The sequence below is a fragment of the Epargyreus clarus genome, unplaced genomic scaffold, assembly GCF_041222505.1.
Source record: "Epargyreus clarus isolate Ecla_fem2 unplaced genomic scaffold, WU_Ecla_fem_2.2 ptg000004l, whole genome shotgun sequence".
Taxonomy (NCBI): domain Eukaryota; kingdom Metazoa; phylum Arthropoda; class Insecta; order Lepidoptera; family Hesperiidae; genus Epargyreus; species Epargyreus clarus.
In genome coordinates, this window is record NW_027332212.1 from 7985055 (window position 1) to 8010164 (window position 25110).

Below are 25110 nucleotides of genomic sequence, written 5' to 3' on the forward strand. Positions count from 1 at the left end.
TGTGTTTACCTTTACAATAGTTGAATACCTTAACGACACGCTAGTGTTATACAAGCATAATTTTCCTGTGATTTTCCAATGTTTAATGTACCTACACTTTTCATACCTTATTTTATTCAATGTTTTTCAAACTATTTATCGGGGCTATCATTGAAACAAACCATATAAACGCTCTACTGATTTTAAATAGGCAATATGTAAGCCTATATAAAATTACGTAGTACGTTTTAAAATGTTTGCTTGACTTATCTGGGATTGCAGTAAAAGAATATATAAAGTACGCTTTAGACCAATATTCACTTGTAAAACCCTACCCTGAAAATATGTTGAAGAACACTGATTTAGCTAATTATACGTTTTAGCAGTAGTTACGTAACAACTCAATGTATGTCGCAAATCAAATACACCACCACTGCCTCTAGTACCTTACATGCATTTATAGAATACACGACTAACAACACGGCCAGAGACCATTATGTTAAATGAAAATAATAATAATTACTATATTAACTAGGACAGTTAAAACAGCGATTGGTACAAACATAATTTGTGATTGAATACATTAAGATATAAAATAAAAATGGTTATTTTTTGCATTGCATAGACAATTTAGATAAATCATTTAATATCATAGTGACGCATTCAAATTTCGTTTTATGAATGCTGAAGATATCTATTTTGGCACTAAACGACTATTTTTACATAACATATAAAGGAATTGATTCCCTAAATTCATTGTTTAATATTCCTCATATAGCTAAATTGTATTTATCGAAGCTGTGAACTGTACTTAAATTGTAATCACAGAGTATCTCAGTGTATTGTCGATAACGTCACTTATGCAAAATACAATAAAGTTACAAAATAAATAAAACTGGTTTGTTTTATTTTTATATTCTATTAAACGTACCTACCTGTCATCTAAGCAACCAAAAGTTTATCAACTACCACTTCGAAATGTGGTTCTCAAAGTTTGAACCAAAGACTCACGAAGATTCTTTCACTATAGAAGTCATAAGAATACAGGCACTAGGAACCGTAAGAATAAAGAAATATGAAGTATGAATCCGTTACACTAGAAGCATAATAATAATACTTTGTGGGCTTCATTCAAATTCTCACTGTATCCAGTATACAGTATAGTTGGGTTCCGATGACTTATGCAAGACGGTCACGGAACTGTCTATGGATCAATAAATAACCTTATTAATAACACACACAGGTGATCACAGGTTTATTTCATACGATAAAATCATCATACTTTGTCACATCATCATCACGTCTGACATGATGTGTTGTCTTTTTATAATATTTAATTTAGTATTAAGATATCAGTGGATCTGTATCTCTACTAAAATAATAAGTGTTAGTGATTTCAAAAAATCTTCTATCGTATGTTCCAGAAAATAAGAGATCTTACGGTCCAAACAATAGTTACATAAGTAGCACCATTTTGTATTTACCAAACCAAAGTTATACCGTTTTATTTTTTAAAGTGGCTCTTTGAATTACTTATACATTCAGAATTATTCATGTTTGATCTGACGTTATATCCGGTTTTCCGTATTTATACAAAAATATTCACAAATTCGTATCGATGTCTGAATACGATCGATTTCACAATATAAATAACAGAAACTGTATAATTTTCCTCAGAGGTATCAACTTTAAATTCATTGATTGACCATACGGGTTCTTATTCATGACGACGATATACGCCGGTTATTATTATTCAATCTAGCTCTTTAATCAATCTATCAAAATTTCTACCTACTAGAAATTGTGATATTTTGACGTTTGGTAGGCAAACAGCACAGAATGATTATTTATTTATTAATAAATTTTTCGTAAATCGTTAATTAGACAACTTGGTGAGATATAGCGTAAGGGTCCATCAGACATGTTCCATTTAGAATCGGCGAGCGATGATCTAGCTCGGCACATTGTACTTTTTCATGCAATTAATTTTAAAGTAAATTAAAAACAGATTTTCAAATAAAATATTTATTCCCAGTTAATATCCGACTACAGACAATCTTAGGAACATACATAAAAGTTTCACAAAGTAGATAGTTCAATAAAAAAAGATGTTTTAATGTTTACACGACAAATGTCTACCAAATATATTCTATTATAATGTGGCAGTCACGCCAGCATGTATTTATTTCAGCATACTAATTCATATTAAAATTAAAATATATTTGAAAAAGCTTTTCGATTATATATTTACTTTAGACAAATTACTAATGAATATATTTTTTAAGATCTTAAGGGTAAGGATTAAAAAAATTGGTCCAGAATACATACTAATAATTTATTCTTACATAGAAAGAAATAAAGAATATCAGTCAGTAAACATTTTAAATACTTACGATATATAATAAAAATGGTGAAATACAACTCACCTCCAACATACATTTTATTTAAGTATATAAAACGTATATTTTACATACATATATAATAATTTCATCAAATACGAATACTTAAATATATACCACGTAATATTGAAGCCAACTATGAGAGTTTATGTTTTAAACATTTAAGTTACTAAGCTCAATTTCAACCGGAGCATATGATTTTTTAAGAAATGTAAAAATGACCAAATATTGGACTTTGTTAACCCAATATTGGTGCAAACATTTGGCGTGTATTCTACAGCCTGTGCGAACATTTTTATTAGTATGACGATGCACGAATATTTGGAGCATGTAACGGTAATTAGGTATTGCTAAAGATAATTTCTAATTCTAACATATTACGCTTAAAGTCTTTTTCCTACGTCCAATAATATCATTACTTACTTTAAAAACTGGCTACATTATTATACTTATGTAAAATATCTTAAGATCACACCAATAAATTCTATAAATGCTTGATAACTAGACTCCGAAATTATATATCACTGGCTACTTTTCTTACTCTTAAAATAACATTAAGTGGCACTAAGATTTTGAATTTCTATAAAACGTAGATACAAAAACACTTAGGACATTATTAAACGACAAAATGAGGAAATAAATCTATTAATTCGTAATAATAAAAAAAAAATGTGAGCCGTCACGGGACGCCTGGCAGATGTGAAACATCGACATTATTTTGTAAAAGTAATATGCAGAAAAGAACATATTGTGATAGGAACTAAATATGTCATAATGATAAAATAAAATATTACGATTTTTTTTCAGATAACGATGACTATTTATTGAATTCGATTGCGCATGGCGACGCCACGCCAGAAATCGGTTTTTCGTGCGGCTATAGATGTTTCACATCAAAAATAAAAAAAACGCTGAAATATTTGAGACAAATATAAGTAATAAGAATATATTTAAAAGACAATAGGTACCTATTATTTAGGATTTCCAAAATTCATAAGATATTAATAGTATAATCAGCATTTAAAATGCAAACAGTGAAAATAATTATTTTTCTGTCATTAATAAAAAACATTTTATATAGGACTCTTTCAATAGGACTTTTAAATTAATTTTATCTAGTACGCTTCGATCACAAAGTTCTTATTAGTGATCGAAGCTAGTACGATAAAATATAAAGTAACTATGAAAACATTTCTAAAATAATGGATTATTTAGATTTTATCAATGAATAGCTATAATATTAATAAGGTAAGTAGTAAATAAATTGCTAAGGCTGTCTTCAAAGCAATTTTTCGGTTTCTATTTTAAGAATTTATCATATGCAACTGAAGTGATAAAAACACTTTTTTCATATGTTATATATGGAACAATGTAAATATGATTTTTCAACGCTCTAATAGCACATAAACCTAGTAGTCGGCCTAATTTCTAAGCCTTATCCTTTCTATGTCCTATAATATGTTTAATGTTTATATTTACTGGGATTACGATAGACACAATATTACATACGACAAAAATGCAATAAATGCATAATTAAAAAATAATTCTATAGAATATAACAATAGAGAAACACACTCGGCGGAATTCATGCGAAGTTATTATAATTATAAAGAATAGAACCATTTTTCAATTTCGCAAATCGGCCAACCGAGTGCGTTTGTACAAAAATAAATGCAGTACGAATCTTATAAGGGGTTATCCATATATTATTGTCATGTACTGAAATGTTTCGGTCTGGATTAGCACCACTCAATTATACCCTTGAATGTTCCAAATAATTCCATCAGAGGCTATATGATACAGGAGTCATTCCTTTGTGAAGTTATTTTTATATACCTACTAATGTCACCAACATACATTCATAGTTTTTTACAGCAAATGGCCTTGGGATGGAGAGCCTTATTGAAGATGGGATGTCTAGTGGTTAGCTACTAATTATTACATTACATGTCAATGTCATTACATGTCAATGTCATTACATGTCAATGTTAATTCGTCAGAATTAACTTTATAATATGAGGAAAAATAAGCGAATCTACAAAATTTCAAATTAATCAAGTAGAGAGGGGAAATTATAAGTTGTGTAACGTCACATTACTAATAACTTGACTCATTAACCATATCAAAACGATTACACATCGCAATTTATTAAAATATTAATAAAACGTAAGCAATTCTTTTTAAAACCAACTTATATAATGAATTGAGATTTTTATTCAGAAAATTAATTTTGTGACGTCACAACAGGGTTACTTTACAGTTTACACGACGTAAATTGCGGCTTTTCATGACATAATTTACGGTTAACCCCTAACAGCATAGAAGTATGTAGCATAAACAATTACTTTCCGAATTCAGTGAGCGTCCCCTTGCAGTCTTCGATGGTCTTCTTGAGGCGTTCCACAGTGGCCGAGGTTTGCTTCTGGGCGAGCAGCCTGGTGCAGCTCTGGATGGTGGTGTAGTAGCCGCAAACATTGTGGAAGATGCGCACGGCTCTGTCGCCGCTCACGAACAGATACTTGCCGCTCGCGTCGAACATCATGTGGTTTATCAGCCCTGAAACAAATAGGATATTTGAATTATATTCAAAATTATTCATTCTCTGAATGTTTTATAGTCTACTGAAAACAGAAGTAATGAAGCCTTTGTAACTTTATATTTTGAAATCCGTTCAGCCATTTGAGCTGCAGGGCGTGTCAAAGAATAAAAAATATCTAAATATGCGTTTAATACATTAGCCTCCGTATTCAGTGGTATGGTCCACGCCAAACTGCTAGTCAGTTTTGAAGTTGTTGCGAGCAGGTGTAGTCATACAATTTACAATGGCGGCGCGATTCATTTCTATATTCAGAGCGGACTAGCAGTTTTATGCGTACTATACAACTCTATTTGATGTTTTCTATTTCAAATTAATATATTTCTTAACGCAATCCTTCATGGGATGGGATGTCCAGTGGTTAGCTACTAATCATTACATTTAATTGACGAATTAACTTTATAATATGAGGAAAAATAAGCGAATCTACAAAATTTCAAATTAATCAAATAGAGAGGGGAAATTATAAGTTGTGTAACGTCACATTACTAATAACTTGACTAATTAACCATATCAAAACGATTACACATCGCAATTTATTAAAATATTAATAAACCGTAAGCAATTCTTTTTAAAACCAACTTATATAATGAATTGACATTTTTCAATCCTTAGCATCGTCTGCATCGTCTCCTTTTAAGTGGTAAAGCATAGTCTACCACGCTGCCTTATGTGGATTGGTGAAAAATAAAATTGTTGGGGAGTAAATTACTACTTCATCATCATTGCCATCAACCCATTTCTGTCTAGTTAGACAGAGTACAGACAGTCAGACAGATATAGACAGACGATTTTTATTTTATTAGACGATTGCTTGTTTACCAGGCACTACCTACTCTACTACTTATGTACTTAAGATTACAAAATATCTTCCTTGTTAACATTTATTACGGTGAATTATTTATTATTAAGAAAATTTCCATGAAACTTTCTGGTTCACAAGTTACGAGACACGTGTATTGATTCTAAATTATATCGAACGTACAAGTCCTTGGGTGTCTGTCGTTCAATAATTCAAAGCAACTGGTGACCTTCGACCGAAACCAATTTGCTAGCGATGTATTGAAACTGCAGCCAGCCTGATTTAACAGATACTCTGGGCCATGGACAATAAAGAGAAGATACATACGAAAAAATACTCGTCATAATTAAGTCTTCGTATGTCATACATATCATAAAAAAGAGTTTAAGTCGTACCCATAGATTAGTAAAGATACTTCGCCGCCTTGAAATTGAATGAAGCCACAAACGGCTTATTTTAGTAAGTTCTTTTTTTGAATCCTTGACAAATAAAAACATTTTTAGAGAAAATTTACGTTTAAATTTACGAATAAATAACTAATTTACGTAATAATTACGTAATTTACGTAATAAATAAATAATTATTTCAAATATTTTAGGGACATTTTAGCACGGAGACGTGGCAAAACTTTTTTACGCAACTTTTTCAATTCTCAAAACTGGGTACCTTTTCTTGTTAGGAGTGAGTAATCTTTACTAATCTATGGTCGTACCTATCAAATAAAATATTATAACGTAATAAAATAATATTTTTTATTTAATTAAAAGTTATTTTTTTATTTTCTTTAGCGCATTTCAATAAAAGTTTGTTTTATAAAAAATCTGAATAAATGTATAATAAACTAATAATTACTTATTTTTTCCGGTAAGAGAAACAGTCGTGCAGCAGTGTTTCTGCGAGCGCACGACTAATTTGAAATTTTGAAAGCACCTTTTCTTTAAACGGTTTCTTTCACAAAATAACAAATATCCCACGAAAGGAATACAAAGGTATAGTTCACATTACCCGTTCAAAAAATCAATAGCTGAACCTTGAAATGCTATTCGAACAATTCTACTATTCAATTATTAACTGAACACTACTCGGTTGCTTTGTTAATAAATTATTTAAAAATTTGGACATTGTCAATACCTTTTCAGCTTATTTTCTTTGATTGAATAATATAACAAAAGTACCTAGTTATTATTACAAGTGCATTTAAGACACGAACTTTAAGTCTATCTTCGATTCGTTAGTTCTTTTAGACATAAAGTTTTTTATAACTAAAAAATGCGATATTTTACGAGAGCGAGTTTACTTTGTAACTTGCTATAACTTCGCGAAACTCAACGAAGACATTCTAGCGTCGTAGAGCTTCTTAGGGTGCCTTTCTACCAGAGATGTGCTAAGCTACTGGTGTGTATTAAATACACTAATAGGTTGTTTTATTTTCATTTGATAACACTCTTGCATCTAAGTATTTTCACATAACATCTTACTCGCTTAGCTTACCTTCGACATCGCGAACCTCTTAAGGCCCTTGCACATCTTTAGTGTAAACAGCGCTCATAATGTTGTTATAACGCTAGTGTCAGCAGAAATGACACTTTCACTAAACTAGTCTAGCCAAGAATCACTTTGTGTATACCATGTTACCCGCACCAGTGTAGATTTTGGCAAGTCGTAGTAGTGGTAGTAGTTGTTGTATCATAGAGCTCGATGTTAGTGTCAGCAGATATGACATTTTCCCGAAACCTAGTCTAGCCAAGAATTTACTTATACGAGTACTATATGACACTCACCAGTGTATACATTCTCGATGGTGTCGTAGAGCTTGCCGGTGTAGGTGTCGTAGAACTCGATGTTAGAGTCAGCGGACACAGCCAGCACCTCGGCGTTGGGCGAGAGGGCGATGCGCGGGGGATGCGCCGTCTGTGTGTACGTGCCCGTTTCTAGCACGTGCGGGGACTCGCCCAAGGTGTATTGAACTGAAACCAGAAATAGTCGAATTTAATGATTTGTTGAACATATCTAATTATAAACCAATTTTATCCTTTTATAAGACCCTAAAAGGAGATTAATGAGGTCAGAACTACAGGAGTTTAAGCCATTGTCATTACATCGGCCACGTGCAGATTAAAAGCAAGGAAGAAATGGTAATTGATTATTTATTGTATAAGAAACACAACTGCAACATAATGGGAAAATAAATTACACAGACGTTTAAGAACTTTTAGTGAACTTTCATGTACCTTTACGATGATCGCCGTTAAATTATGCGTTACAAAATCTTATACGTAAGGCACTAGCTTATATAGTTAACGGTGCAGGGTTCGTATCATGATAAACAGATATAAACAGATACATAAATCATACTATCTGCATGTTAGTATAGTAATTACCATAGAACTTACATTTTACATATTTAAAATTGTAATAACAGTGAACGTCACACACGTGTTACATTTTCATTTATGATTTATCGATATAACATCTATCATAATGATATATTATATTTGTTACGACTGTGACAAGTCATAAAGAGCATATTTTACCTCAAATAAAAATAATACAATACCATAGGAAATATGTTCCACTAGGTACTCAACCAAATTAGATGCTCGTGGTGCAATTTATTTGTTATATGAATATACAAACATATTTTTATAAACTTCACTTAATTGTAGGTATGTTTATATGTTATTTGCGTCTTTTCGTATATTTTCCCTTTTTTAACATTTCATTATTTGAAAGAAATTGCTTACTAAGCGACAGGTCAAATGTGTAGCAAAAATCAATATTTTTTATTTGATATCGATATATTTAATTCCTTAATACTAAAGTCATAGTCTTAAATAGATATGACTGTACTGATTGTTCTCCAAGCTTCGCGTTGAACAAAGAAATACATTCAATAGTCGATATATTACTAAAACATAAATAGAATACGAAAATAGATCTATTAAATAATAGATTATTATTATAAGAGCCATGAATAAATTTATTACGATCCATCTGACCTTTGCCCAGCGTTTTATTTAGACTAAGACTATTTATATTTAGTTCGTAGAATACGTTCGTTGTAATCAATACAAGGACGTAATTAATACAAGAAAATATTGTGACGAAACCCAAAGACATTAAGCCATTTAAGCTCCTTGCAACCATAACTCATCATCGACGATAGCTTTATTAAAACAAATAGTAATAAAAATAGTTCTAAATAAAAAAACGCAGAATTACCTTTAAACGTCGAAAAAATCGATGTACAAATACAAAGGTACAGAGCAAAATATAAGCTCCTATTTTCATGAAGTCTGTTTAAATATAAAATTCAAACGAGAAAGTGAATGAATTCTTTGTCGGCCAATAATACGTCTATAATATTTAAATTATATATATTACATTTAAACTAATTAAACTATGTATATTTATTTAAAAATATTAAATACAAATCAACAAAACATGAAGAAAAGACAATTTAACTAATTAAATATTTTCAAACCACACATTTTTATCATTATATTAGAAAATATCATAGAAGAATATAAGCTATTTGAATTATTCAAACATAAAGATGCTAAGCGTATAAACTTTGTATTGCGGCAATAACATCATAAGGCGCTGTTATTCATTAATTATTAATATGAGAAATTCCATGCAACGTAATGAGAAACCCGCAGCAAACGTCGGCGTTGTTGAAATAATTTTCAAAAATAGATATTAATAAGGAGCAATAAACGTGCCCTCCGCCCTCCCTCCACCCACGCGCGTCAGGCGCCCACGTGCAACCCCGTACAGTTCAATACGTAGGAAGCTTTGATATTTATCGTACACAAGTAGAGCCCGCGACTTCCCCCGCGTTAAAAAAAATCGTGGCATATAATTTGTACCTTCATTGGAATGACAGTGGCGCTATCTGTCGAAAATTGATCGTACCAACTCAGAAACTTTCGTGGGCTCATGCACGATAACTTTTATAAAGATCATCACATAATTAAATGCATAGTTTACCATTCTATAAAGGACATACAGACAAACATAATTTTTTATGTATAAACATTATTTTTAGGTATAAGCAGCTTGTCGGCGTAAATCCTTTTCCTTTATGTAAAAATAAGTATTTTGTTATTACGTTCAAATAAACATAAAACCTTAGGAAGAAATTTATTATTAAAGCTTCTTTATTCGCAACAACAGAGTGAAGCACCTACAACAAACACTAAACAAGAATTTTCCACTTAAAGGAAACTAGTGGGCGGATCAAGTAGCATCTTCGAGAAAAGCAGCTGTATAACGATGTTTATTGACGCTGAAGTCCCTTGCGTTGTAGGTTCCCACGTAATCCTGTGTAGGACGGCACTATGCTTCGGTGCCTCGTTAGCGAACTAAGCATGGTTCCGATATAATATATAGTAAAGATCGTTTTCATTCGAATAGTATGCGATATCAGTACCCTTACCATGAGATTTTACGTTTTGACAAATATAACAGTTTTGGTATTTGTTTAAACATTCGCCCATACAAATTCTAATCAGCGCCCCTAGCGGATTGTATCAGAACTATAGTGTTAGTTACGTAACATTAAATGTCTAAATTGACAAAATGGCGTTTTATGTTTTGTCTCTCTTTTTTGCGTACATGTGAGGTAGACATAAAGACTTGAGCACTTTACTTATTATTACGTTTACATAGTCTACTGAAGCGACAGAACAGAATAATGGATTGAGTAAACGTAACGTAAAATTGTGGGATGTTTTGAAAACTCATGGTAAGGGTACAGTACTAAATGTAGTTATAATAACACAAATAAATAATCGATAAACGTACGTAACCTATGAATAGTACGCGAATGTAAAACCGTTTCCAATCTTATATTATATACTTCAACTTTTAAAACAAGCTAAAATGATAAAGTTGATTTGAATATTAATGCGCCTAAAAGCCGAAAGCTGCGATATAAGAAAACAGTTTTCCATATTGATATGAAAAGCCATATATCGGTAACGTTATCGTTTTCAAATAAAACTGAACACTATTATCATCGTTATAGCATATGGATTATTGTTATAGAATAGTCTGTCTTGAGGGGAACGTGAGCTTACTCATAAACTGTTTTCCCAGAACTTGAGCGGGGTTTAAATTTTCCATCGATCGTAGGTTCATATTGTTTATGACGGGATTTCTCGCTCACGTGGCCGTTACGTTAAAATCATTACGCATTTAATCAAATTACGCAGAATTGTATTTTAATATTCAGTTTATATCTTGACAAATTACATATAACGTAAGTGTTACGTCATAGAAAAACAAACATTACGTAGTGGATAACGCCTGCAACTTTGCTTGGTATACTTACTCATGTGTATTTCGTAATAAAAAAAATGTTTTTAAGACGCAAAATTAATCTAATTAAACTCTGTAAACCTTAATATAAAACCAAAATAAATTTCAAACAAAGATCACTGACTGTTGCCAATACTTTTCCTCAGAGGCGTTATATTTCCGACTTCAGAATATGACCGCGAGTCATTAAAATTTAAATAAAAAAATAATTTTCAAAGAATTAATACATACGATTGAGTAAATTATTACAGTCTTCTGTGAATAGGATTCGAAAATCGATAACCATCCACCCGAGAATTTTAATACATTATTAATTTGAATGCTTGTCCTGGATCTGGGTGTTTCTGTAGTCTTTAATAATAATAATAATAATACTCTTTATTGTACCATAAAATGAAATAGAACATAAAATGAAAACATACAATTTAGGACGACACAAAAGGCGGTCTTATCGCTAAAACAGCGATTTCTTCCAGACAACCTTAGGGTGAGGAGTTAAAGAAAGTATGAAATACAATAAAAGGTAGGGTGCAAAATTATTAAAATGTTAACTAATAATATGTAAGGGATAGCAGTAGGAGAAGAATAAATAAGTAAAAGGGAAAGAAGCTAATAATTAAATTTAGAAACAAAGTATGATTAATAGCAAGAGCACAACTTTAGAGAAGGAATAAAGTCTTTGTGTGACGTCACGGCATGCACGACAGATAATTCAACATTAAAGATATATGAATATAATCTTAAACTATTAACATTAGGTACATGTATATTTAAATGAATTGTGGATTACGTAGGCGTTTCGTCATGGAAATTAGTAAACAGACTAAAGGATATAAACAAGGATATCATGAACGTCCATCCCATATGGCTTCGGCGTAGGCAATTAAACGCATAGACCGGCCACGTGACGTATAATCAGTTAGGGCGATTACACGCTCCGTAACAATTGTTTAATTAGTAGATTTCTTTATTAATGGGTAGTAGGACCCGTCGTGTCTCGACTCTAGGCACCACTGCCGCAGATACTTCTGCATTTTTTATAATATAGGAGTAGCAGTCCACTTGATAGTATGTAGGTATACTGCAGTATGGCCACTGCCACCCATGGATATCTGTTATCAACCTCAGATAAGATTAGATACCTACCTGAGGTCGGCCACAGATGCACTGCTACCCCTGAGGACTAAGCGTAAATGCCTCGGAAAACCACCCACAACACAGCAACACTGCTGTTATTGTGCCTTTTCAATAGCCGTGATAACAACAGCAACATAGCAAGTATTAATAATAATAATGTCATTGTTATAGTCATAGGTATACACCGTTGAATTCAGGGCTTCATTCATAAAGTGTAAACAAATGACTAATAACATATTATTATTATAACGTGCCAAATTAATGTGACGATTGTTTTAAGTGTGCGTCAGGATGATACATTTTTTATATCTTAATATTAACCACGTCATGCCGTACCATAATACCTCCAATAGCCAGGAATTCGTAAATAAAGGTATTATAATTATCCTCAGTTAACAAAATTTGATTTACGCGCAAAAACTTAACCATAGTTAGTGCAACGTGACTTATTTTCTTCGTAAACAGGCTTATTTTTTATTCAATATGAACGGAAAATACATTATTTCGAGTTAAATATTTCAATCTTAACCTTACCTAATACCAATGTAGTATGATGTAAGTATTGATGTTTGAACACGTCATAAAATGATGTCTCCCTTACGCACCCTTTAAAGCAAAACAAAGCTTTTAACACTGCTAATACAACCAATGAATAGATGTGATCATGGTGCCTCGGAAGTCAAACCACAAAGGGTTCTTCACCTTCAATCAGTTAATAATAATATACTTTTATATAAATATGACTGTAAACTAAATCAGTTTATATATTATACGAAATATGACTAATCCAAACTATAAAAGGTAGATTTACTTATTTCCAAATATAGCTACCTACCTTACTTCAGCTACCCAAATTCAGTTTGGTCGTAATTACACAAGTGTGTGATTAGCCTTAGCCGCGTGGGACAGACCCCTGCGACGTAACCCGCCTGTCAGTCAACATTGTTGTCCAATCGGTAACTTTACACATGACTAACCCATACTAACGATAGACTACAATGACGCAAGTATGAAATATAACTTAAGTATTTAGTATTCAAATTCATTTTGGCCACTTAGATAAGTACAACTATAAATAAGTACAATAGTCTCGGCAAGATAATTATATTGTGTGAATATCTTTACCTCATTGTTACTTACAATTATTTTTGAAGAAAAATAGAATCAATTTTAAGAATGAACCATTTTGAGACTCGAAGAATTTGAAAAGTATTTTTATGTTCTCTTACTCACTCATAATATATAATTACCTAACTGATAAGAAAATCGTAAGTAATAAAATCTACAAAAATACATAATAGGTATTATCGCAATTCATTATGAATCTCGTAATTAAAGGTTTTTTATTCGTCATTTGAATTAAAATATTTAAATTAATATTAATATTAAAAATATATATGTACTTAAACATTTTACTTATCAGTAACATTACAGTCCAAATCCAATGAAATAAAAATAAATACCTAAAACAATTAACATTGGAGTACAGTACACAAACGATTTTATTCCTTGAATTGCACATATTGTATACAAAATCAAAAGTATAATTTGGACCCGAATTTCACACGAATGGACTTTTGACGTATTTTCCAAGAATATAAACGATGTGGCATGAACGTGTTCTGACCGGAGGTATTCCCGGACATAGTGATGATATGGCGCTCTTCAAAAAATGTCAGAAAGACCTCTCCTTCAAAGCTGGCGATGTGCGTTCGCGTCTCCTACTCTCGTCTTGTTTTGCCAATGTTCATATGCAACGATTACTACTTTCCACTAATTAGCTCGATATAATTATTAAAAAATCTTCAGAGATTTTATTAAAAATGACCACTATCACTTGCTTGGTATAATGTTTTCTCAAAAATAATTTCGTATAAGTTAAAAGTCGCTACTTAAACATTACCATAGGAATTTCCAGATACAAAAATGTAATATGATGTCATACGTTTACGATCTCGTGGGAGACCCCGTGAGGAGGTAGGCTAAACAAGAATATGCCGAATCATTCACGTTACGTATTTTCCGATATGAATTATACCATAACAATAAAACGACTAGTATGGATGTGGCATGGAACAATGGGCGAAGGTAAACTTTAGTCAAAAGCAGTGACGTAGACGGTATCAGCGAAAAAAAGGTCGAACAACTCTGAAATTCATCGCCGATGTGCTAAGGGAATTAATATTCTCTGAAATTTGTCCGACGAAAAAAGGTCTTCAGTTTTGAAGATTTTTTACTTCCAAAGCTAGGAGGTGTCAGGATCCCCTAAACCCTCTTCCTTATATACGCCCATGCATAGAACCGTACTAGAATAGTTATATTAATATTTTTCTAATATAAAATACATATGACAAAAAAACACGCTTATAATTATACTCAAGGATGGTTGTCTCTTTTGCTTCACAAATAAGATAAATTACTTTATCTAGGCAAAGGTCTAATCAGAATAGGTAATAAGAACCATGAGTGGATGGACCTCAAATAACTTGAAATCTTTATGAGGAATGTTTTTACGGTCTAGGAAAACATTGCAAGGAAATCTTCCCGACAATATTTTCCTACATCATAAGAAGTATATTTTATTTGAAAGCACATGTCTTTGAAAGTATTAATAGTGTCTTTTATTAGAAACTTGTGGGTGTCACTATATAATGTGACAATGTATGTAGATACAAATGCAACAAAAAAATTAATCAACAATTCTGTTGTTCATATTGTATGGTATTGAAAAAAACATTTTTTTAGTATCCTACACAAAAATATAATATGTATTGTATGTATATTATATAACACTCGTTGACATAAACTGACCTAAATCGTACCATACAAGTCTTTGACCAGACAACACACTTCTTTTACCAACCGATACGTTATCGCCGACAAATATCGAATACGACATGTCGGTTCTACATCCGTTCCCAAAGAATCTCCAAATGAGGATGTGTGACGTCATTGTACATACGTACTAGTCTAACGAACATAAGCAGAACCTTTAAGCGCGTCAAAGTGCAGTTGCGATGATTCACGATTCTGTATACATATGTATTTTCCTTCCAATGTTTATTAAGTCTATTGTCCTCATGCAATTCGCGGTTCGTGTACAGGGAAACTCCTTTTTAAATACATAAATTTAATGGATGATTGCGTAATGCAGGAGGAAATGAATATGCAGTTTACTTGATTGTCAATGGATGTCGGTGATGGATATTTCCAATCAACTTTAAATATGACAAGAGTAAGCATAACCAACTTTATATGAGATTTCTCTTTTATTTGAAATGTTTAAGTTGCATAATCGATAGTGTCCGTATTGACCACTTGACTTTAATGCAAAATTATATCAAAAAGCCAATAACACCGAAAACATTGTTCTTTGAACAAATTTAAATAAATAAACTTAAAAAGTCCTAGACAAATTTCAATAAATAAAAATGAAGTTATCTGTTTATATATACCTGTTTATATACCAATCAAAATATAAAATATTAGGGAAATTTATAATCGTTGTACGTCTGCTTTTTCTTCTTATCTTACGAGTATATAGGTTTAATCTAATGAACCTATTTGGCCGTGATTATTATTTTAAATATTTCATTAGGAACCACAGTGTCTACTGTAAATTTTTACAGTTCCAGTGTGCAAAACGAAAAATCGCATACGACACATGCACGAGAGGGTACTGTAAAGTCCAAACATAATGCACATCAACTTATACTACTCCACGCAACACAACACTATTTTGCACATAAGTTATTGTTGTTGTGACCGCCTGTTGCCAATTTATTGTCTGGGAGTACGCGGCTCGAATCGATAACCCAAGAGATTTCCATGCCTGCTTATGTCCAGTTGTTTGAAACGTTGAATAATTCCGCCTCAAACACTTGACGGAATGTAACATCGCTTGCTTACCAACTCGTGTGTTTATTTATCGATATTTGTGTATCTGATCGAAGGTGGTAGAACCCTTTGTGACTCGACTCTGGAGGCACCACCGTCGCACCTATTTTTGCCTAATAACTGCGCTGTGTTAAGCGCTGCTGTGTTACGCTCTTAAGTGCGTGGTAAGGAAGACATACTTATCCGAGGCGTTCTAACTTAGTCCCCAGGGATAGCAACGCAGAGCTCTAACCGCCTGGCTAGCGACCCCGGGAAGAACGATGGTATGTATGACCTCATATGGGGGGGGGGGTTTAGTGCGGTAAAAGTCCCACATAACCCGTCGTTGCTCCCACGGCATCGGGTACCTTTTGAAGGTTTCCCCCTCGTCAACAAAAATCAGTCGGCCTCAGGCGGAATCTGATCTTATCTAGGGTAGATATCAGATGTTCATGGGCGGCAGTAGCCACTTGACCCCAAATGGACAGCATATATTATAAAAATAAAATCTGAAATTTTAAACCAAAATATAGTGGCACCAAAGTATATAGCCACTGTTTCAAAGCAATTAAAATTTTGTAATCATAAACGGTATTATAATGAATTTTGCGTCAAGCGCACACAATCGAACGTAATATATGCATACATGATGAGTAATATTTTTTATCGTGGGGAATACCTAACAGACACATAAAATTTAAAACGTAACAATGACAGTTTTATACTAGTATCGAGATATCGTAGGCAAATTTGTTGACGTACGTGGCTAAGGTTATTTATATTTATTAGATATTGAAAACAAATCGAAATCTATATCTACTATTTCACACAGGAACCCTAAATATTTACAACCGAAGTACATACTCTTAAGTATGTTATCGTATTCATCCGCGAACAACATTTTTTACGATAAATTATTTAATCGACTTTAAAAATGCAGTTACTTTTTATTTGCAGACAGACACGTCAATATTGATTTATTAACATGTAGATCATTGTCATAAACGTATTTAGCGGAATACGACGCAATACGGGTGTTTACAGATAAGAATTACGCGTTAATATTCATTCAACAATACTCACTCTTTGTATGATATAGCTTCCACGTGCCGTCCTTCGATATGGTGGCGATGTGTGACGTGTCCACGTCGAACGCCACGTCGTACACTCCCGACGTGTGGCCGGAGAGTTCGAAGGCCTTCGTCAATTGCTTGAACTCGCCTTGCTTCGTGAAACACACTTCGATAACTTTGACGTCCGGTGAGAAACCAGTGGCGACTACGAAGCGACCGCACGGCGATATCTTCGCCGAGTACGTACTCATCAGGTACGTGTCTAGGCGCTCGAGTTGCTGGCCCTTCAAGTCCCATATGACCATGTCGGTCTTCGATGAACAGGACATCATGAACTTCCCATTGCTCGATATGCCGAAGCCGACGATGTCCTCAGCGTGAGCCTGTAGAGGAAATAAACTAAAGGTAATTTTGTGTACTTCAGCTAAATTAATGCTGACTTAGATATTCACAGATAAAGGATACGGGTCTTGTCTTGTCAATAAGATTCTAGTATTAAGCGAGGATGCATTATTCCCTCTGAAGTCTAAGTTTAATCCCCTTTTACATATGCATGAGACTGAAATACTGAGAACTTTACATTGAAACCTCGCTAAATCTAACCAAGCTAAATCTAAAACCATCAACAACCGAATACAAATATACATAGAATAACCGAATCCAACGCAACCGGTCCAATACGAAGTTCTAAATACAATTAATCAATAACACCTTGAGCGACTATGGTGCTCAATAATTCAAGCATCCAACAGCCTCGACGGTCTCGGCGCTCTATCGAAAATACCTCGACCGATATTCCAGCTTATAGGTTACATAAATGGAACTACCGTTCCGTGGTTGGCTGATAAATTATTAAAAGGTACCATGGCTAGGTTAGAGGGTGGTAGTTATAGAACTTTCTTTCACTCGAAGGTTGCAATCGAACCAATTTAAAAACATAATTATACTGCAAGATTAAGAAATGGTATACAATTTTAATATATCACAATTCTTCAAATAAATTAGCTTGATTTTAAACTTTTAATTGGTTATGAGAATCCAATTAAGATGCCAAGCACCTCATATTTTAATATCTACGAAAATATTTTCTTTCAGCATTTAGTAAATTTTGTACATCTAACAGTAATTCGCTACTTGATTCAGTGCTTTAATTTCAAGTTTTTATATGGCGTTGTTATTTATATGTAACGCAACATTCATGATTAGAAACAAAACACCTATGATTGATTTCAGATAGGATTTACATATCATATCTTGCCGTTGGCTACTTCTATTACAAACGAATGATAATAATAACATTTTAAAACACACACACAGCACACTCGAGGGATCGCTGTGTGTGTCTGTGTGCCGTAGACACACATAAACAAGTGTACACATACAGAAGTAGAATTTATTGATATCCAGAATCTTACCTACAGTAAGATTTTACCTGAACATTCTGCATCAAAATCCCTAGGCATTATAAATTTAAATCAATACTAGGAGCCTACATCGCTTCGCAACGCAAAAAAAAATGAATCCATTATAAATAAGGCCATGTAGATCAAAAGCATATAAAAACGGCATACATAAACAAGTCCTATTCTAGTCTGATTTAAATAGAGTGGCTTATCGAATTTGAACACCTTTAACGGACATTATAAAAAGATGACATTCGTGTTCTTCGGATTAACCCTGCAGTTGGGTGTAACGTCCTCATCGACAAACAAACCGGACGAAGTCTCTCGAATCGAAGTAAACATCGAAATGTAAATAGAATTTGGGGGACTGTCTGTGATTGAAGAGTTTGCCTTTATACAAACTCATATGCTCCATCATCATGCAAGAGAGAGGAGAATCCTTAGCGGTTTGATTCCGGTTTAAAGGGTGTGGTAATGTAGAGTAACAACGGATTCGTGGTCGAACTCATATCGTAGTACGTAGTCCTAATGAGGGTTGATAAAAGATATTCATGGGCTGCAGGGGATTTTTAGCTGTTGTCTTTTGGTAACTTATGTAATCTCATTATTCCTGAAAGACTATTTTATATAATAAAAAAAACAGTAACAACTCAATTATTTATTTTCTCTGACAATGCTTTGTATGACATTCTCTAAAAACATATAATATCCTTCTCTCTTTTTATATAATTCCCCGCTACATTGCTACTCATAAATTAATTAAATAGTATTGTAATGAAAATATACTCTTACACTTATACATATACCTACTTTATCATCATCAACCCATTTCCGTCTCACTAAAGGGCATAGCTATCTTTTTAGAGTACAAATGGATTATTCAGTAGACTATCATTGCTTTTTATATCCCTGATAAGATTTATAGAAGCAAAACAATTATAACTGTTTGTCAGTTTGTCTAAACTAAAGACGTCATAATCCATATTCTGACGACTTCATCGTAGAAAATATCGTTCAAAATTAGGTAACGCAACTGAGTACATGTGGTATAATATAATAAATATTGTTGTTATCAACGTCATGCGCACTACCAATGAGGTGACAATAGGTCGGGAGCTCGTTAAGTAAAAATGGGTCAAGTGCGTGCCTAACTCGGTGAGCGGGGGATCTGCATTTAATCTACGGGATGGGCCCTCGTTGCTACGAGCGAACGAGGTGTTAAATATAACCTAGGCGTAGGTACTTCGGAATATGTACTCAATTTGAAGAGTATTTTTACGTTATACATCTCTGGTATTCATGGTTTTTATTATTTTATTCGCGAAAGGTGAACCCTAAGTGGTTTTAGTTAAGTGGTACTCTAGCAGCACGTAATTTTGCCTTATAAAAACAAATCTAGCACATCTAAGTTCTGCTTCCATACAGATATCCATGGGCAGCCCCTTACCTTTGGGGGATAAGCAACGTATTTTCTAAAAAATCATTGCTCACGATCCATTTTTACCGACATCAATCGTTTCGCTAAATTAGAATTCGTTTGCAACACTAATAGGTAAGGAAGTATTATCACCCGAATATAGGGCTTGACGCTTGGGCATTGAATGTATAAAATGTTTATTTACGGAAGCTATCGATATTAAAAATTCAACACAAAGACAAACAATACGAAATGCTGCATACACAACGACGATACACCTAAATTATACTTTGAAATGCTAAATCGTCCGACTTGCATACAAATCAAAGTGTTAAACAATGCTAAATGCGTCACATTGGAAACGTGACCATCTTAACAGTTTTGGGTCAGTTGAATCTACACAAAGAAATAAAGTTAAAGTGGCTGTCTGTAAATTAAAAAAATATATATATTTATCTTTTTACAGAATATCAAAACCATATCTATGATCAAAACATAAATTCAGTTCCTACTGTTTATACGGTCTTGGAAGACACGACACCTAAGAAATCGGAGTTAGGACGGGACACTCAGAATGAAAATTACTTATTCAAATTTGATTCACCATTATTAAAAAAAATACTTAGATAGAGAAACAAAAGTTAAAAAAACAAAGGAGATGAACTTTACAAAAATATAAAATTTTTAATTAGTTAATAAAAACTTAGCAAGATCATATACTATTCTGCAGAAAAAGTCAACGAAAAAGGACTCGGCGAAACCTTTGCTTCGTTAGCACACTTACAAAATGTCACGTGGTACGTGGTGGTGGTGGTGGTGGTGGTGGTGATAAAGTTTATTTTTACTCGGAAAATATCTACGGTTTCTTAGTAAAACCTGGAAAAACGTGTACCGCGGGCAGAGACGAGCGAGCAAATTCGTTCATTATACAACCTCTTTGTCTTAGTTGCTAGGTGGTCGACTGATTGTATGCCATTTTATTTGTATTGTATAGTTACCGGGTTACAAAAAAATATTATAAAACAATATAAAGATCCACCTTTATAGATACATACATTTAATAACAAATTAAGATTATGTACAGCAGAATAAGCCTACGAAAAAAAACTCGGCGCAATCTTTGATTCGTTAGGACAGTTAGATTTCACTTGCTGAAATAAAGGTATTTTTACAGAGAAAACATGTAGGGGTTCTTAATAAAACCTGGAAAACCGTGTACAGCGTTGTCCGCGGGTAGAGACGGGCGAACAAGTTCGTTCTTTATACAACCTCTTTGTCTTTGTTGCTAGGTGGTCGACTGGTGGCCATTGTTTTGTATTGTAATACTGGGTTAATGGTCAAGTTCTGTCAAGTTTATGTCACTTATTGTAGTAAGAACTCATTTGTTCGGTTATAAACTTATAAATAATCGCTGTTTGAAACGTATCCTTGAAATAACGCCTCTTCGGTATTTATTTACCTAAGCAGTGGTTATATCAAGTTTATAATTGAAACCAATGATAAAAATGTAACTTCTCGTCATTAATATAGCTATATGTATGAGACACACTATTGAGCATTCAAAGAGCAAAGTCCAGTAGTGAGACATTAAAGTATTGATAATTCTCATCTTAGATGTTAACTTCCAGAAATAAGTAATGACAATTAGACGCTTCTTGCACTTATAGCTTCCCACTAAGATGCCATATGCTGTGGGAGGCATAGACAGAAATCTAAGTTCATTATTTAATATTTGCCTGACCAGGGTTCCAATCCGTATCCCTTTGCGTGTCAGACCGTTTACTATCCCATCATACGAGTCGTTAAAAGTACGTCAAATTACCCAACCGTTCCGCGGTCACCATACCGGTCTGACGCGCAGAGGATCCCGGGTTCGGCCCCCAGGCAGAAAGACATCTAAATGATGAAATTATTCTGGGTCTGGGTCTGGGTGTGTTGTATATGTCTTTGTGTGTGTGTCCATAGCACCCACGACAGGGAACCCTAGTAGGCTGTGAGTGTAGAATGCGTTTATGATAACTTTATATCTTGATTACCTATGGAAGTGGAACTTTAAACACATGAGAGTTAAATGATTTATTTAAAGTAGGCAGCGATTTATACTTTTGTGAACTAAAAATAGAATTTATTCGTAAGTAAACTTTTGCGAGACACCTGTCGAATAACAATGGACAAGAACGAGGAACGAGGAAGATTGACTTGAACTTGAACTGTTGGGATCAGCGTCAAACAAAGAACGGCGCAAAAGTGCTGTGTAAATAGATGAAAAAATCCTTAAGACTTTGTTTTGAATTGAAAGACATTCAACTGTGAGTAGTAAAAGACCACATTACCATCCACAATTTCTTACTAACTGGTAAGAAGTCCGAATTGATTTCTACCTATTTAAGTAATTGTAAAATATTTAGGACAACTCAGTCAGTTTAGTAAATGTTGATCTGATATACTACTACGTTTATCAATCAATCATCGAGTCAATTGTGTCATTGCAAAGCGGGGTGAAAGATTATGTATGAAAATCTTAAGAGTATCTGCTTTACAGCCATTTAGTCTCATTATTTTTAATGAACTTTCCATTGGTGAAAGGTTCTCACACCTACCCATAAACTCTTAATTATAATGATCTATCCAAACACATCGTCCTCGCCACAATATTCAGATCACAACACATAATATACACAGCTTCAAGCAGTAGTTGATATAACTAAATAAGTAATAGCAGTAACTAAACGATCATTAATTGTGATAATTCCAGCTCTGCAGGTTGCAAACTAGCATCCATTAGTGCGATATTCGAGTAGCGTCGAATCCGAGTGTAATATCGGGCAAACTTGTATAATTAATATTAGAGTATCCGTTCTCTGCATTTCATCCTCAGAGGCAAGATCAGCTGGTAATTGGTAACATAATAACTTATCTCTAAGGAATTACACAACATGTTTTGCTCAGCTTTAAAAGCAACCTTTCGAATAATAGGTCGCGACTGCCTAATGGTTGGTTGAACTGAATCTTTAATTCGTGTTCGTCGTCGATAAATTTGGATTTACATTTGGTTATAAGTTTAATTCTCCAGCAAACCGTATTGGAGCTTGGTGGAGTATTCAAGGCCTTCTCCAATAGTGGGGAGACCCTTACCCGTTCAGAGACTGTAAATGATAACATTTGAAATAATTATTTACATTCGAGTGATAACAGAGGCAATTTAAGTAGTATGCACTAATCAGAATATAAACACGATGTGATAAAGCAAAACTCCACGGTAGGATTCCCCGCATCATGGGCGTATCTTATTTATAGGAAAATTGATACTTATAAAATTCAATTAGCAATACAGACACTGAAAATTATACCCATTAAAGTGGACAAAATGAGACCTAACAAATTGCAGACATTCACTGCTATTACCTTATATGCATACACGTTATTTATAGGAAAATTGATGGTTATAAATTTAAATTAGTAATACGGACACTGAAATTATAGCCATTAAACTGGACAAAATGAACTTAACAAATTGCAGAAACTTTTAAAGGAAGACAACATAGACCGATCGAATGCGCATTACATTATTGCAAATACTAGAAATCGTATCGAGTTTACAAAGTCAATAATCCGCACAAAGGATGGGCACGAGTAGGTAGCCGAGAGCACACATCGTGCCCGATGTGGGCGTGCTGTCGAGGAAATACGACCGTCGAACCTTCCTGTGGCTAAAAATAATGTTTTCGAGGTTGCGCGTGCGACGATACGAACGCTCATGTATGCGTGGTGGACCAGACGGCGAATCGGGCAATGTTTACAATATCCAGTTAAAGTAAACAGGTGTCAGTCAAATACCCACTTGATGTGCAGACTCTGTCTAGCATATAATGGTATACAATATTTTACCAGAGATATTCGTCTTCTATTACCTACTATATTTCACAAGATTAATAAACCGAACAGCCAAACTTACAAATTACAGATTAAGAATTTGTTTTAAAAATCAAATATTATGGAATAGATTGAATATAATTGATACAATGCTAAGAACCTGACTATCAATTACGTGCGTCTATTGAAACCTCATCGAGAACTCCTAGTTTTTATTATTTTCGCGATGTTTTCTTTTAATTCGAATATCATCCAACATTTTTTAAGATTGTATAGAGTTTGCATTTTTAACATACGAATAATAGTAACATTTAGATATTATGACTACTTACTATATTCGCACGGCATTCACACATTACCTATTTAAACATTTTCACGACTCTAAGCATTAAGTAAACAATTTAAATAAACATTGTACATTAAATACGTAATTTATCTTCTTACATTTATTTTGTAATTAAATTTTCCAAAAGTGCAATATGGCAGTTTTAATGACCATTACGTGTACTTAACTTTTTCTTTAGTCTTACAAGATTGATGAAGATTTCAATTAACCATTTCATAAACCATTTTTACTTCCATTGTGATTGATTCTGTATTGTAAAATAAAACACTGTATTAAACTCTTTTTCTAATATCGTACAAAGTTACCCGAAAAAATAAACTGTCCTACGATTCATAATTTATCAACTTCTATGCTCATTTATCGACGTTTATAATACTTAGTTGCCAGTTGCAAGCTACTTCTAACGAATTTTATTAAATCAGCTTAATTTTTCAATCTTTGACGGATTACAAGATAATTATCGGCACACCTGAAGGGTCCTCTGGCCCGCTACACACACAATACAAGCGCAGTGTGCGGCTACTGCAGCGCAGCCCATTGTTCGGAGGAAGGCCGAGCCGATAACGAATATAATGACTCCTCTCTTGCGTTACTTGCAAGGAAAATTTGAAGGCACACTTTTTGGAAACGTTTATACTCAGTCCAGTATGTTTAAGGTGGTAGAACCATCTGTGGTTCGACTCCGGAGGCAACAACGCACACCTATTTCTACCTACTAACAACAGTGTTAAGCGCTGCTGTTTTCCGATTTAAAAAGTGTCTACCATCACTTACCATCACATGAACTGCATTCTCGTTTGCTACTTCTATATTATAAAAAAGATACCGGCCGAATTGATAACCACCTCCTTTTTGAAGTCGGTTAAAAAGAGCAATGGCAAACG

At 33.5% G+C, this 25110-nt stretch overlaps 1 protein-coding gene across 2 annotated transcripts in view; it reads right to left on the reverse strand.

Annotated features, from left to right (window-relative positions):
- Positions 1 to 4383: 4383 nt before the first annotated feature.
- The window catches only part of LOC140757411 (transducin beta-like protein 2), a 123510-nt gene continuing 102783 nt past the window's right edge, over positions 4384 to 25110 (reverse strand). For both annotated transcript variants that reach the window (XM_073093101.1, XM_073093100.1), the window contains exons 4-6: positions 17198 to 17570; positions 7558 to 7743; positions 4384 to 4934 (exon numbers count right to left, since the gene is read on the reverse strand). In XM_073093101.1, coding sequence (XP_072949202.1) covers positions 4720 to 4934; positions 7558 to 7743; positions 17198 to 17570 — 774 coding nt within the window. In that variant the 3' untranslated portion in view covers positions 4384 to 4719. The remainder of the gene's footprint in view (positions 4935 to 7557; positions 7744 to 17197; positions 17571 to 25110) is intronic.